Source organism: Chiloscyllium plagiosum, chromosome 40 (genome assembly GCF_004010195.1).
Source record: "Chiloscyllium plagiosum isolate BGI_BamShark_2017 chromosome 40, ASM401019v2, whole genome shotgun sequence".
Taxonomy (NCBI): Eukaryota; Metazoa; Chordata; class Chondrichthyes; order Orectolobiformes; family Hemiscylliidae; genus Chiloscyllium; species Chiloscyllium plagiosum.
In genome coordinates, this window is record NC_057749.1 from 19,968,223 (window position 1) to 19,982,074 (window position 13,852).

The window sequence follows — 13,852 nt, forward strand, 5'->3', positions numbered from 1 at the left end:
CTTTTAAGACTCCTAGCTTCACCCCTTCTGTAATGCAGTGGGGAGAGTACTTCAAGGAGATCATTTTAAGTTATCCAAATTGAAGGTCTTTTTTAAAATCAACCTGCTGTGGTGTAAATGGTTTCCTCTGAAATATCAGGGTATAGCTATTTAGCAGCACCTGGCTATGTAACAATGTTCAGTTGATTTGACAGTTTTTAACCTTTTAACCCATTAAAACCAGCAAACATGAATCAGTAAAATGTTGCTTTTGTCTCCGCTATGTGTTTGGAATTTTCCCATTTTTGTGTGGGCCAATTTGTTTTTAGTCACTAGCTAATGCCACATTTTCCTTAACTTTGTTCAAGGATTTTAAAATTTCTTAAGTCTGTTTTGAAGCAATTTTATATTGGATTAAGGCCACATGCTTTAATCTGAGGTGGCATTGAAAGTACATTGAGGTTCATTTTCTAATCTGATTTTCTACTGTTGTTGGCATAATTCAGTAGCACTGCATTTTGAAATTAATGGTTTTTGTTTTCTTAAGTTGTGTACCCAATTTTATTTCCTGCAAAAGCTTCTAGTAGTTTCCTTGCTCTAAAATTTCAATCTTGATCTTAGCTATTGAAGATCAAATGACATAAGACCCAACCCACCTGGGTAGATTTCCCTCTGTTCGTCTTTTGAAATCAACTTTCGAACATTTATTCTCTTACTGGTTCAGTCCAGGACCTAGAGCCGTACAGGTGCTTGGATAGAGATTTTGTAATATTTCTAAAGACTCTTTTACATTGTAACTGTTAGTGCAATGGTCTCTAATGAACGTTTTGAACTCCATAAGTACTGCTTAAAATATTTTGGGCAATGGTATACATTAGACTGAGGTTTAATGAATCTTTGTTTCCCTTGCAAAGATCTCAACTATATTCCAGTCACTGATTCTGAAATGGTAGAAGGGTAATTTTATTCTGCACTTTCACTGTCCTAGGCAGTTAGCTGCACAGACTTCACTAATTGTCTGCAAAATTTGGCCAGTGACACATCTTGCACATACTGTAAATGAAAATACCCACTTTTTCTGTGTAGCTGCTTTGGGCTAAATCCAAGTTTTCATTCTTAATTTAAAGCTGAGGATATTATTTTCCGGCTGGAAGTTGGTATTGGTATTTGGACAGACTTGTATTCTGATATTTTTTGCTTTGGGTACCTGAAGAGTTGCTTTGCTTTATGGCTCAAGTTCAAAATGGGTTCCTTGGGGCATTTTGGCAGATCAAGTTACCTTGTGATTTGATATTATTTCTTTCCTCCCTAGTTGGACTGATAAATACTTTCAGGGTATTTGGCTCACTGAGTGTGGAATGGCCGGGTAAGGATGGCAAGCACCCTCGATGCCCACCCAAAGGTAATATGCCGAAAGGTAATGAGAGCTGAGACATGGTAGGACATTTTACCTGTTCTGACTGTCACATTCACCCAAGGTTGAGGGTCAGAGCACTGGTATGCATGCAGCTACAGCTGATAACCAAGTCACTTTGGATAGCTGGTAAGGGTGTGTACACTACACTGATTTTAATGACCAAGTTATCTTTACGGTAAAGGCTGGTGTTTTTCATTTTTAATGTACACTCCATTTAAGCAAGAGATGCTGTCAGTGAGATTAACCTAATCTGGTTTGACCATGTCAACCAATTGATATTTAATGTGTAATTTCTAGCACTCTTCAGTTTGGCTCCCTACTAGTTGAAATAACAATGGAGTTTTCAAAACATCGGTTTAGCTTGCATGAAAATATTTGAGCATTACTTTAAAGCTTCAATCTACCTTAGATTGTATTTGGCTGTAACTATTTCAGAACTCTTGTATATTCGTGGAATAGGATTGCTTCATACAAGTGCAATCTGTTTATGTCACAACCTGATTTTGATAGCAAGCCAAACTTTTGTGGCCATTTTATCCATCTGCCATTTTATTGAAGGTGATATGGAAATGTGCACTCTTGCCTTCAGTTTTACCACGAAGATGCAAAAATTACTGACTTTTATACAATTGTTGCTTTTTGTTAGGTTATGTCTACTTGGTTTTTGAATCTGAGAAGTCTGTGCATGCGTTACTACAGTCCTGCACACACGATCTTATGAGCACTGACGGTGCAAGTGAATATTATTTCAAGATGTCAAGTCGCAGGATGCGTTGCAAAGAGGTATTACTCCTTTGAGAGATTTGTTCTATTTTGAGAAGCTTTGTTCAAAAATTTAACTAACTTTCCCTCCAATCCCATGAATGACTCTTGCTTTTAGTATGAAACCAGTTTAATATCAAACTTGTGAAATTGGGTTTGACCCAAATCGTAAAGTGGATTTTGAATTTGCAGGTATATACTAAGTAAATAGCTTAATTTTGGGTTAATTGTAAATTCTAGTGCTATGTTTTTGCTGTTCAGGTAACACCTGATTTTGAGAGAAGTGTTCTGATACTAAGTTGTAATAGTCTTCCTCACTTCTCTTCAAGCTAATAACACTCGTGCCTTCTACCTACACTGTTGCTAGTTAGCAACTCTCAGATGGTACAATATTCAGATGGAGTCCTTCTAGTACTACCTTTTTTAATACTTTTGAATAGTTAAGGATGACTTTTGGCAGTAATGCCTCATTCTAGTAATAAGGAGATTGCAGTTGAGGAACACCTTTTTAACCCATGCATAAATAATTTGTTTGTTTTTAGGTACAGGTTATACCTTGGGTGCTTTCAGATAGCAACTTTGTCCGTAGCCCATCCCAGCGACTGGACCCAAGTAAAACTGTGTTTGTTGGAGCACTACATGGGATGTTGAATGCAGAAGCTTTGGCAGCAATCATGAATGACTTATTTGGTGGAGTAGTGTATGCTGGTATTGATACTGACAAGCACAAGTATCCAATTGGTATGCTCCTTTTTTTGTGCTGAGTATTCTTTATATTTATGCTCTGATGTTCCTGGTTGTAATTTGACCTCTTCATTTAAGTCATTTTTCTAAAACTAACTTCTACTTGATCTAGTCAAGTTGTGTGGCTTTTTTTGTGACAATGCAAATTGTTTATACTGTAAGCAGGATACTATGCTTTAGTTACATAGGAAACTGCTACAATTTCTTAGTCTGTGCTTTCTTTGGACCACAACATTTTTGAAAGCATCTGCAAAGGTTGTCTTGTCCTCAAAACTACTGCATTCAGCCCTGCCTATAAAGGTTTTTATTTAAAACATTGTGCTGGAAATTCAGGTTGGGCAGCATCTATGGACAAAAATTAAAATTTTAGGCTTCTGATTTAAAGTTACTTTTGAAAGGAAATGTTAACTCAGTTTGTCTCCCCAGTTGTTACCTGACCCGCTTGAGTATTTTCATCTGCAGTACTTTCTGGATTAAAGCTACTTTATATCTAGCTGTTTTGTAGTTGACTTTAATGTAAGCTGAGCATTAGCAGAGAATACAGCAAACTGATTAGGTTGGCCTGTTAGGGCTACAGCTTTACTATTTTTACCTGTAAGATATTAGCCACAGAGTAAGTGGAATGTGGTGTAAATATGAATTTTGTAATGATTAGCAATACCACTTTTTTGGCTGACCCAAGAACAATATTTAGCATATTAATTAATGTCCTTTTTGGCTATGGGGAATTGGTGGCTAATTGAATCATTTTGTTTCCTCCATGGGTTTCTGGTCTGAATGTAAATATCATCTTTTGCTTTGTAAAACACTCTTTGTATAGTTCCTTCTGCAGGAGAAAGTGAGATCTGCAGATGCTGGAGATCAGAGCTGAAAATGTGTTGCTGGAAAAGTGCAGCTGAAAATGTGTTGCTGGAAAAGTGCAGCAGGTCAGGCAGCATCCAGGGAACAGGAGAATCGATTCCCTGGATGCTGCCTGACCTGCTGCGCTTTTCCAGCAACACATTTTCAGCTAGTTCCTTCTGCAAAGAACCCTATTCTATCTAGTTGAATTATTTTTTAAATCTTTTTGTATTTCTTTTTAAATTGATTCACTTTCCTCTAATTCAAATGTAAACTTGTTTGGCTGAGGAAAATTACCTTTAACACTTAATTGTTGGTGTACATGAAGGTTCATCTTGAATATCATAGCTTCAGCAATGTTCATGTTAGCAATGCAAATGGGGATTGCAGTCCAAAGTAGCTTTGGAGATGGAATAACATGGCAGCCAGCAATAACTGACATGAACCATTTCCAACACCATTCATCCTGGATACAGTTATTGGTTCTTGTGCTTTCAGTGGAGCTTATTTTGAGCTGTAGGGTAGAATCTGAACTTTTGTGAAGACTTTATAATGGCATGGGCTTTTATTTGTACTATTTAACTCTAGCCTGAGGGGTTGAGCTGCTCATATTTCTGGGCAGCATGGTGGCACAGTGGTTAGCACTGCTGCCTCATAGTGCCGGAGATCCGAGTTCAATTCCCGCCTCAGGTGACTGACTGTGTGAAGTTTGCACGTTCTCCCAGTGTCTGCGTGGGTTTCCTCCGGGTGCTCCGGTTTCCTCCCACAGTTCAAAGCTGTGCAGGTCAGGTGAATTGGCTATGCTAAATTGCCCGCAGTGTTAGGTTAGGAGTATGGGTGGGTTGCGCTTCGGTGGGTCGGTGTGGACTTGTTGGGCCAAAGGGCCTGTTTCCACACTAATGTAATCTAATCTTATTGTGACTCAGTTCATGAGCCTGTTCAGCTTGTCACTTTAGGTCCATTTCAATGGGGCAGATAAAAAGGCCCATTCCTGGAAACACACTTGTGCAAAATGCTGTACATGCCTGTAATTTACATTGGGAAACCAAGTTGGCTGTTAAGAATGGTTAACTGAACTTAAGATTATTCTGTGTGTTTTAGGTTCTGGTCGAGTCACTTTTAATAACCAGCGTAGTTACCTGAATGCTGTTGGAGCAGCCTTTGTAGAGATAAAGACTCCAAAATTCACTAAAAAAGTAAGTCAGAAGTTCTGAAGACTGTGTGCTTTTTCTGCCAAAAGCAAACATTTGGATTAAAGTCCCTTTTTTTTTCCCTCGTTCTAAAGGTGCAGATTGATCCCTACCTGGAGGACTCCATGTGTCAGGCATGCAATGCTCAACCAGGACCATTTTTCTGCAGAGATCCAGTAAGTTCCCTTCTGGGTTGGATAACTAACTTGATTAATCCCCAGAACTTTTTTGGTGTCTTTTTATTTTAAGATCATACTGTGTGGCCTAACATACTAGGGTGCACTCAGTATTGCAGTTGAAGTTTCGCTTGGTGTACTCATTTTAAATTTGAGATTGAAAACTAATCTGACTTCTGTTTCAGAATGTCAGTTCAAAAGCATAAGATTCAGATTTGAATTTTTATCGTTTTCTGGTTAGTGACACAAGCAGTGCATCTGATAACCTAGTGCAACAGAGCTTGAATATTAAACCCCTGTGACCCTAAATTGTTTCACTGAGATTTAAGACTTGTAATTTTGTATTTTATGTTGAATTCAGCTTTAAATTTAGCTTTGAATCGGTCACAAATAGTGGGAAAATTTGAATCTTAATAGTTTCCATTGATTCTGCATATTAACTACCTAAAGCTAGTTGTCTTGCTGCTTACAGGTCTGCTTCAAATATTTCTGTCGTTCATGCTGGCAGTGGCAGCATTCCCTTGAGGTTCTTCGCCACCACCGTCCATTGATGCGTAACCAAAAGAACCGTGACTCCAGCTAAAAGCACAGCAAATGTGGTTTCGGTTTCAGTCGAGTGAGTGAGCTGGGAAAAGGCTCAGACTGGGAACAGCGATTATGGACTGAAGTTCACTCCTGCACTTGCTATTTGCTGTTTTAATATTCACAATCGCACTATGCACAGTGAATTCCATGGGGTATCGGGGACCACCACAGCAGTTCCCAGACAAAAGTTCTGCACCGAGGTGATAGAGCCAGGTCTCGAAGGTGTTGAAGCAAGTGGCTTCACATTTAGATTTTTAGGCTTTTTTACATTCCTTGCATTTTGACAATGTTGCAAGTTCATTACCTTTCCACTAGCAGTTGCCATACAGTGCCTTTAAATTTTTTTTCCCCATCAGGACTGCAGATACTGGTGAATATTCAGCCGGTTTTTTACTTAAGGCAGTGGAGTGCTTTATTTAGCAATCAAATTCAATATTTTACGCTCAGTTTTTACAGATACGACTGCCTTTTTAAGGCTTCATTTTTTTGACCAGTTTTTTTTACACTGTTTAAAGGTTTTAGTCAAACACAACAGTGACTCTCTCCTGGTGGCTTTTAACATTTTTGTGTCTGGGGCTGCTATTATGGACCCTGGGTCATTGTTGTAAATCAAGATGTTTGCAACCATTGGTGTGGATTTACGGATTAGAAACTGGACTGAATAACGACATTCGAGCTGCTGTACATAGTTAAGATGTTCTTTGCACTTTTTAATTTGCACTATGGGTAGGTAGAGGTTTTTAATCACCATTCTCACTGATGATGTGGTTTTCTTTTTGTACTTGAGCAGAAGGGGTTTCATGGCCAGGCCAGGTTGAGTATCCGGTTTAGGCCCCTTACGAGCAGTTGCTCACTTACTGTTAAAGGATGAGAAACTATTACTGAGGCTAGCTGAGCAGCTGCTTGGGTCTCGGAAGTTACTTGAGGTTTTTACTCTTGTGGTTTTTGATCTGAAGCTGTGTGCCAAAGAACCAGTGTCCTTAACCTTTTTTTCTTTTGCTGAGCTGTTGCCTAGCTGCTCGCCCAGCTGCTGTTGAACATTAAGTAAGGTCTCTACCTCACTGTGGTATGCAGGTGTAACTGCAGTTACCTTAAGTTGTGGAGTAAGCTGTTTAAATGTTGGACACAAACCCTGTTAAAGCAGAAACTATAGTGTTAAACATGTCTAATATGTACCAGTATAGTGCAAAAATTTTCTCTGCTTCTAAACTAGAAGCATAAGAGCCTATATTGTACATAATGGCCAAACATCCCAGTAATCCATCTGCTGATGTATTGCTGAACTTGCAGTGACTAAATTGTAGCAATCCTTCAGTGTGGTCATGACCAATGACTGGAGTATACTGGCCATTGACATCCAGACTTGCTGTAAGTAAAGACCCAAATGGAATAAACCCATGATGTTCACAGTATAATATGTTGTGGAGTGATTTTTATTTTGTTCATATCCTGTGATTCAGATTGCTATTAGTGTATTACTGGTAAAACTAAATAAATTGAGTGGTTTCTAAATGATCAAATAGTCCTTTGTTTTTGATCAATGTTTGATTCCAGTTTATATTTGCATCACTTCAACTTCTGATCTAGGTCTATCTGAATAGAAAGCTCTTTAAAGGAAAAACAACTCTGGCATCTAGTAACCATAAATTCAAATTTGTGAACTCTCATTTTGCTTTGTAAAATTTATTTGGGATCATTCACTGTTCGGTCTTATTATCTGAGTTATAAATTAAATTGCAATTAGTTTCTTGTGTAGTGGTTTTTATGAATTTTGTGAACTAAACTGTAATTCAAATGAATTACACTAATGCATTAAGGCCTGATATTGCCTTCTAACTTGAGTTTAATTTCAGTTTACACTCTGGTGTAAGCTGGTTCTATGGATGTCTGAGGATTTGCAATGTTTTGGAGTTGCCTTTGTTCTTGTTGGTCAATAAAATCACCATATGCACAACAGTTGAAGTATTGAATGTTGAAATAGGGTGAACTTGACACTTGAGTGGCCTGAAAGATGAGGGGGTAATGTGAAACCATCTATCTGAGCTGTTAAACCTTCCTAGTTTTAACTTGATCCAAGTATCATCACAAATGAAATAACTTTAGCAAGCAGAATCCCAAGGCCTTCTATTCATCTATAAGAAGTAAGAGTAACTAGAGAAGGGGTTGGTCCACTAAAGGATAAAAAGGGAAGGTTGTGTGTTGAACCTGAGAAAATGGGTGAGATTCTCAATGATTACTTTGCATCAGTGCTCACCTGAGAGAGGGACATGAATGTTGAGATTAGAGCTAGAATGTTGTTTACTCTGGATCACCTTGATGTAAGGAGAGAGGATGTGTTGAGGTAGGCAAAATGATATTAAGCTGGACAAACTCCCAGGACCAGATGGTATTTATCCAGTGTTGCTGAGGAAGGTGAGAAGTAGTAGCTGGGGCCTGACAGATCTCTGTAGCATCCTTAAATACCTGTGAAGTGCCAGAGGACTGGAGAGTTAATGTCCCCCTGTACAAGGATAGTAGGGATATTGCAGGTCACTACAGACCATTGCGCCTGACATTGGTGGGAAAGTTGCTGGAGAAGGTACTGAGGGATAAAATCTATTTACATTTTGAAAAGAATGGGCTTATCAGTAATAGGCAACATAGTTTTGTGCAGGGAAGATTGTGCCTTTAGTAGACTTCTTTTGAGGAAGTGACCAGATTGATAGATGAAGGAAGGGCTGTAGATATCATGTACATGGACTTTAGTAAGATGTTTGATAAAGTTCCCCATGGTAAACTAATGGAGAAAGTGAAGTCATATGGTGTGCAGGGTGTTCCAGCTAGGTGGATAAAGAACTAGTGGAGCAACAGGAGATAGTAGTTGAATGGAGTTTCTCGATGGAGAACGGTGATCAGTGGTGTTCCACAGGGATCAGTGCTGGAGCCACTGTTGTTTGTGATACACCATAAATGATGTGGAAGAGGGCATTGATGGTCTGATCAGTAACTTTGCAGATGACATGAAGATTGGTGTAGCAGAAAGCATAGGGGACTGTCAAAGCATACCAGAGAATATAGTCTGGAGAGTTGGGCAAAGGAGTGGCAGATGGAGTTCAATCCAGGCAAATGTGAGGTGATGCAGTTCAGAAGGTCTCATTCTAGAGTGAACTATACTTGGGGAAAAATTGAGCAGAGAAATCTGGGAGTTCAGGTCTATTGTACCCTGCAGGTGGTTGAACAGGTGGACAGAATGGTCAAGAAGGCATATGCCTTCATCGGACGGGGCATTGCACATAAGAGCTGGAAGGTCACATTAAAATTTTACAAGACTTTGGGTCGGCCGCATTTAGAATACTATGTACAGTTCCAATGTTGTGATTTTTGCTATAACCTCGTGTTGAGATTTTTAACTTAGTACACCCCAGTCCAACACTGGCATCTACAAATCAGTGTACAGTTCTAGTCGCCACATTACCAAAAGGACATAGATGCTTTGGAAGGGGTGCAGAGAAGGTTTACGTGGATGTTGCCTGGTATGGAAGGTGCTAGCTATGAAGAGAGGTTCAGTAGGTTAGGATCTTTTTCATCAGAAAGAGATTTGGTGGGAGTGGGGGGGTGGGAAACCTGGTCTGGGGTCTACAGAATTGTGAAGAGTGTAGACAGGGTGGATAGAGAAGCTTTTTCCCCCAGAGTGAGCGATTCTGTAACGAGCGGTCACTTTTTTCAAGGTGAGGAGAAACGTTGAAGGGACACGCACGCCACGGTAGATTCGTTTAAGGTGCATTTGTATCAGCACAGGCTTGGAGGGCCTGGGTCGTAAATTTACTTTGTTCTAAATCTTGCAGCAACTCCATGTATGGTAGTTTATTGAATTTTGTTATGCAGTTAGTCAAGATATTGGATGTTTTGAATGATGTTTTCTGTAGAATTCTTTTTGTAGTCAATGGGTGTTTGAGTACTGTCTGCACCAGTGAGTGGAATTGGTTAAATGGGCCATGTCCCTCCCTTATGGAGATGTGATATGGAGGAGCCTATGTTGGACTGAGGTGAATGAAGTTTTTAAAATCTCAACAGGTTATAGTCCAGGCTTATTTGGAAGTGCTAGCTTTTGAAGCGCTGCTTCAACAGGTCTTTAAGTAGGACCATAAGACACAAATTTATAGCAAAAGATTTAGTGTCATGCAGCTGAAATGGTAAACCTGGGTTAAGTCTGTTGTCTTTTAGAATGGGTTTGCTCATCTTGGTTCTCTATGCAAGTTCCAGAACTCTTAAGTCTGAACTTCAGGTTTCCTAACAAAAGGTGCCATCTCTGCTCAGACAATGCATTAAAAATGAGGTTAAATCTGTCCCAATCCTGAGTCAGACTGGTTATATTTCTATAAAGTGTGATTTATAGAATATTAGAGTGTAGGTTATCCATTTTTGAGCAAAATAGAACATCTGCAGATACAAATTCACCCATAAACTTGTGTGCAGGAGAGTGAGTGAATGTGCAGGTGTGTAAGCCTGGGAGGGTGTGGGGGTTGTATGTGTACGAGTGAGTCTGTGTGCACTTGTGTAGTACAGTGGGGTCACCTGTAGTGTGGTGTGAACCCAAAGTCCCTGTTGAGGCTATCCTCATGGGAACCAGACTTGGCGATCAGGCTTTGCTTGGCCACTTTGCATTGTTGCCTGTCCTGAAATCAACCTTGAAGGATGGTCACCCAAAGGTCTGAGCCCAAATGTCCTGGACCACGACTGAGAAGGAACACCCCACCCTAGTGATTGTTGTGCAGTGTCTATTGAGCCATTGTCGTAGTGTCTGTTCAATCTTGCCAATGTATTATATCAACTTTTATTTACTGTCCTTTTTTTTGTTTTTGGAGTGCATACCATATGCTTGAGCTGCAGCATAAAGCAGAATTTAGAATTGACAGTGACTCCATCCTCTAAGCTTTGCTCCCAAAGTACTGTATATTAAAATAGTGACACTTGAAGGTCTGATCTTCCAGCATGTGACAGGGAAGGTTGCTGCTCTGTTCTGGGTCTGCATTGATTTTTTTTTTTGACCACATTAACTCTCTTCCTGTCGGGTGTCTAGCTATGGTTTCTTCTTGGCATTGTTGCCATGACATCTCATTAAATTTAGCAGAGATGTTTTTGGTGACAAGTTGCTTTAAATATCAGCCCAACTTTACTTGCCTATTGGCACCAGTGCTCCATTGTTGCATTTATTCAGCAGTTTTTTGGCAAAAAATGCCATTAATTTACTGTTTAATATCTCCTCAATCTACAGTTCCCTTTGAAACAGTTGTAAAGAGGGGGTCAGTTAGTCATCATAGAAACAGGCCTGATTGTCCCCTGATCAGTCCCTCCTTTTTCCAAATGATTAATCCTGTCCCTCAGTTTTTTTCCAACTGTCAGATTAACAGGTCTGTAATTCCCTGACCTAGCCCTGCTGCCCTTGAACAAAGGAACCACATTACCTATCCTGCAGTCATCTGGCACTTCACCTGTGGTAAGCAAAGTATTAAATGTCTACCTCTGTCAGGGCCCTATCAATGTTTTGTCTCCCATAGCAGCTTCATCAGGCCCTGGCTATTAATGCACCTTTATGACCATAAAAACATTCTTTTTAATCTTGTTCTAAACCTCACCATCCTAACTGAGATCCTGGCTATGTCTTATCCATGTAAGACTTCACCCATGCCAAAAATAATATGGCACAGTAGCTCAGTGGTTAGCATTGCTGCCTTGCAGCACCAGGGACCAGGGTTAGATTCCAGCCTCTGGTAAGTGTCTGTCTATGAAGTTTGCACAGTCTCCCTTTGTCTGTGTGGATTTCCTCCAGGTGCTCTGATTTCCTCCACAATCCAAAGATATGTATGTTAGGTGGTTTGGCCAGGCGAAATTGCCTATAGTGTTGGGTGCATTAGTCTGGTAAATATAGGTAGGGGAATGGATCTGGGTGAGTTACTCTTCAGCAGGTCAGTGTGGACTTGTTGAGCCAAAAATGGCCTGTTCTGATACTGTAGGGTTTCTAATTTAAGGGACCGGTCCTTCAGCCCTCCAAGCCTGCACCACCACATTTAGCCTTTCCATACTAAAATTGTCTTTCCTTTAGGATACATATCCCTCTCTTCCCTCTGTTCTTGAATGCTGCTATTGTCTGCTTCCACCACCTCTGGCAACACATTAAAGGCACTCATGACCCTTTGTGGAAAAAGTTACCTCACATTTTAAACTCCTCTCCACCTGAACCTTCAACCTGTGTCCCCTAGTACCTGAAGTCCTAGCAATGTGGAACACCACTGGTCACAATCCTCCGTTCTGAAAAGCATCCTTCCAGTGCAACCCTGTCTCCTATGATTGAGCCAGTTCTGTAACCATTTTGCCAGCACATTTTGTTCCAGTCTGAGGGACCTTGTCAATGGCTTTACTGAAGTCCATGTAACAATATCAAACTGCTTTTCCCTCCATCATCTTCACCTTCTCAAACACTCAAGTTAGTGAGGCATGGCCTACCTCTTCTGGTTCCACACAATCACTCCTTTTGTCCTTGTAGGCCAACCCCTTCCCTGACTGTCCTTTTTTGTATGTGTAAAGTATTGGGAATCTCCTTAATCTGTATTCTATTACTTTTCATGACTTTTTTAAGCCCTTGTAATTCCTGATTTTAAATTCTTTCCTTTTACTTACATCAAGGGCTTATCAGTTCCCATCGTCCTAAACCTTTTTTCTTTCTGATCAAGGTCATAAAATCCCCAGCCATGCAAGGTTCATGTAACTTGCTATACCTAACCTTCATTCTCACAGGAATGTGTTGCTCCTGAACTTTTCAACTGCTGTTTTAAATACTCCCATGTCAGCTTTGTAGATTTAACTTCAACCAGGTGCCTCCAATCAATTCTCCAGTTCCTGCCTAATATTGTAGTTTGTCTTTACCCAGGATCCTACTGGCCTACTGTTACCCCATCCATGAGAATCTGGTAAAACTTGCAGTATTACAGGTCACTAGAAAACACTTCCCCACTGAAACTTAGCTTATTTGGCTAGGCTCTTTTTTCCCAAAACCAGGTCCAGTATAACCCTTTCCTTGGTTGGATTGTTTACATATTGTCAAGAATCCCTCCTGAATGGACCTTTACGAATTCTGCACCATTCAAGCCCCCAGCACAAAGTAAGTCCTAGTCAATATGGGGGAAGCTGCCCAAAATCACCCACAATTCTGCTATTCTTGCATCTATCCAAAATCTGTATACATTTGTCTCTTGGGTGTTGAGAGGCCTGTAGTACACCCCCAGCATTGTGGTTTCACCTTTCCTATTTTTCATTCTACCCATACTGTGTTCCTGCATAAGTCCTCTGTATTCTCCCTCCGTACAGCTGTAACATACTCCTTTGCCAGTAATGCAATTCCTCTACCTGTTTACGTTCCTTTCTATCACATGAAACATGTAAGTCCTGGGACACTTGGCTGCCAGTCCTAGCCTCTGGCACCATGCACCAATTGCCCTTAGTCTACCAGGTTTGTTCTTTCCCTAGTAATCCTCTACTCTTAATATTAAATAACTTGGTTTCCTCCAACCCTTAATCCTACCTTTTTCACAGTCCCTCTAATCCCCAACTCCTAATTTGCTGCTTAAGTGACCCTAAATTTTTTTTGAAGGGCCTCCCTTTTTTTTGTAATGCATGCTACCCAACTTTTAAATGAAACTATTGTGCTTTCCCTTGACATCTAGGGTTCCCTTGACTTGCTACCCACCCTTCACTCTTAAAGGAAAATGCTGGCTCTGATTTACTGTCTAAAAGACATGACTCCTATTTTACCTGCAAGTAGTTGTTCCCAGTCTGTTTGACAGCTGTCTAATATTGAAATTGGCCTTCTCCCCCACTCCCAATTTAGATACTTAACCTTATGACTTTCCATAATGACTTTGAAACTTCAAAGGTTGCTATCCCAAACTGTTTGCCCACTCTCTTTTCAATTCACTTATGTCCTTATGGAAAGGGATAAGTATTTAAAGTGGGGGTGGGAAGGCCAATTTCAATATCATTAGACATCTGCCAAACACCGGGAGCAACTACTTGCAGATAGAATGGGAGTTCTCCTTTTAAGGATAGTAAGTCAGGACCAGCATTTTTCCCTTGAGAATGGGCAGCAAGTTGAGGGAGAGAGTTTCATGCCTTACAAAAAAACC

The 13,852-nt window shown here is 40.2% G+C and overlaps 1 protein-coding gene across 3 annotated transcripts in view; it reads left to right on the plus strand.

Moving 5' to 3' along the window:
- Nucleotides 1–7,208, plus strand: part of LOC122542598 (cytoplasmic polyadenylation element-binding protein 1-like) — a 115,659-nt gene extending 108,451 nt beyond the window's left edge. For 2 of the 3 annotated variants that reach the window (XM_043680548.1, XM_043680550.1), the window contains exons 7-12: nucleotides 1,292–1,396; nucleotides 2,043–2,179; nucleotides 2,701–2,899; nucleotides 4,844–4,938; nucleotides 5,028–5,108; nucleotides 5,581–7,208. In XM_043680548.1, coding sequence (XP_043536483.1) covers nucleotides 1,292–1,396; nucleotides 2,043–2,179; nucleotides 2,701–2,899; nucleotides 4,844–4,938; nucleotides 5,028–5,108; nucleotides 5,581–5,691 — 728 coding nt within the window. In that variant the 3' untranslated portion in view covers nucleotides 5,692–7,208. The remainder of the gene's footprint in view (nucleotides 1–1,291; nucleotides 1,397–2,042; nucleotides 2,180–2,700; nucleotides 2,900–4,843; nucleotides 4,939–5,027; nucleotides 5,109–5,580) is intronic. The other variant, XM_043680549.1, reaches the window with a different exon arrangement.
- Nucleotides 7,209–13,852: the final 6,644 nt, after the last annotated feature.